We start from the raw sequence: 1,091 nt of genomic DNA on the forward strand, positions 1-1,091 counted from the left end.
GGTTTGCAATACGAATAGTGAATCATCAAAACAAGCATATAGTACAAACAACGAAAGCAATGTAGATAGTCTAGATAGTGCTGACAGTGTAACAAACGAACAAATTAACAATTTTGGCACCCTAACAATTACTCTGAATACGATATTGTGTTTCATGACTTGGTGAACAACTCGTAAAAATATGTTCCGGAGGAAATCACGAAAGCACATAATATTGTTATTGAACTGCCCAGTCTAGACGACCCAGCCTCACGGGTCGTGACGCGAAAAGAATGTTTAACATCACACATCCTTGACAGTCTGGAAGAAAATACGTATATCAGTTTCGTAATAGCAATAACAGAGGCAAAATCAGTGCACTGGTAATTTGCCGGCTTTATTCCTCACCTAGGGCACCTGACCAAGAAGTCCATGGGAACACATAAGAGAAAACAAAGCAAAGCATGAAAGTTTCATCATACTAGGCGACCTTAACCTACCTCTGCATTAAATTTCAAACAGGCTGTTATCTTCACGCGTGAAAAAAAAAACACCGTAGACAAAATCATAACAATTAAAGAACATTTTTATGAAAGCCCAACATCCTTCCCAGCTTTAAGCAACGCCGATCATCTGTCGCCCAAGCATTCAAAGAAAGATTACCATATAAAATTCGCGAGTCCACTGATAACACATCATGGTTGTGTCATGGTTCTCAACGCCTCTAATCCGACTGCTAAATACCAAATATGTCACGGTGACAACTGCTCCCCTTGAAAGGAACGTCCACCCACCATCAGGATAAGACGCTTCACCAACACGATCAAAGATATCAAACACAAAAAAGCTTACAAAACAAAAACAGTGATGCAGTAAGATATTAAGTAAAAAGGTTAAGGAACGAAATAAGATCGGCTTAGAAGAGTTGTCACAAATAAGTAGTTGAGAAAATCAGTGAAACAAACCCCAAATCATAGCACACCCATTTAAGAAGCATAGCAATACGTAACGAAGGTAGCAAAAGGTAAATCTCCCGGCCCTGACGACATCGCACCGAGATTATTGCACGAGTTTGCTCCCAAGCTCGCCGCCCTCTTCGCGACATTGTAGTG

General features: G+C 40.4%; 1 protein-coding gene across 1 annotated transcript in view; it reads left to right on the forward strand.

Annotated features, from left to right (window-relative positions):
• Positions 1-707, forward strand: part of LOC119586606 — a 19,287-nt gene extending 18,580 nt beyond the window's left edge. The window contains exon 4 of the mRNA XM_037935356.1: positions 576-707. Coding sequence (XP_037791284.1) covers positions 576-707 — 132 coding nt within the window. The remainder of the gene's footprint in view (positions 1-575) is intronic.
• Positions 708-1,091: the final 384 nt, after the last annotated feature.

The sequence above is a fragment of the Penaeus monodon genome, chromosome 21 (assembly GCF_015228065.2).
Source record: "Penaeus monodon isolate SGIC_2016 chromosome 21, NSTDA_Pmon_1, whole genome shotgun sequence".
Classification (NCBI taxonomy): Eukaryota; Metazoa; Arthropoda; class Malacostraca; order Decapoda; family Penaeidae; genus Penaeus; species Penaeus monodon.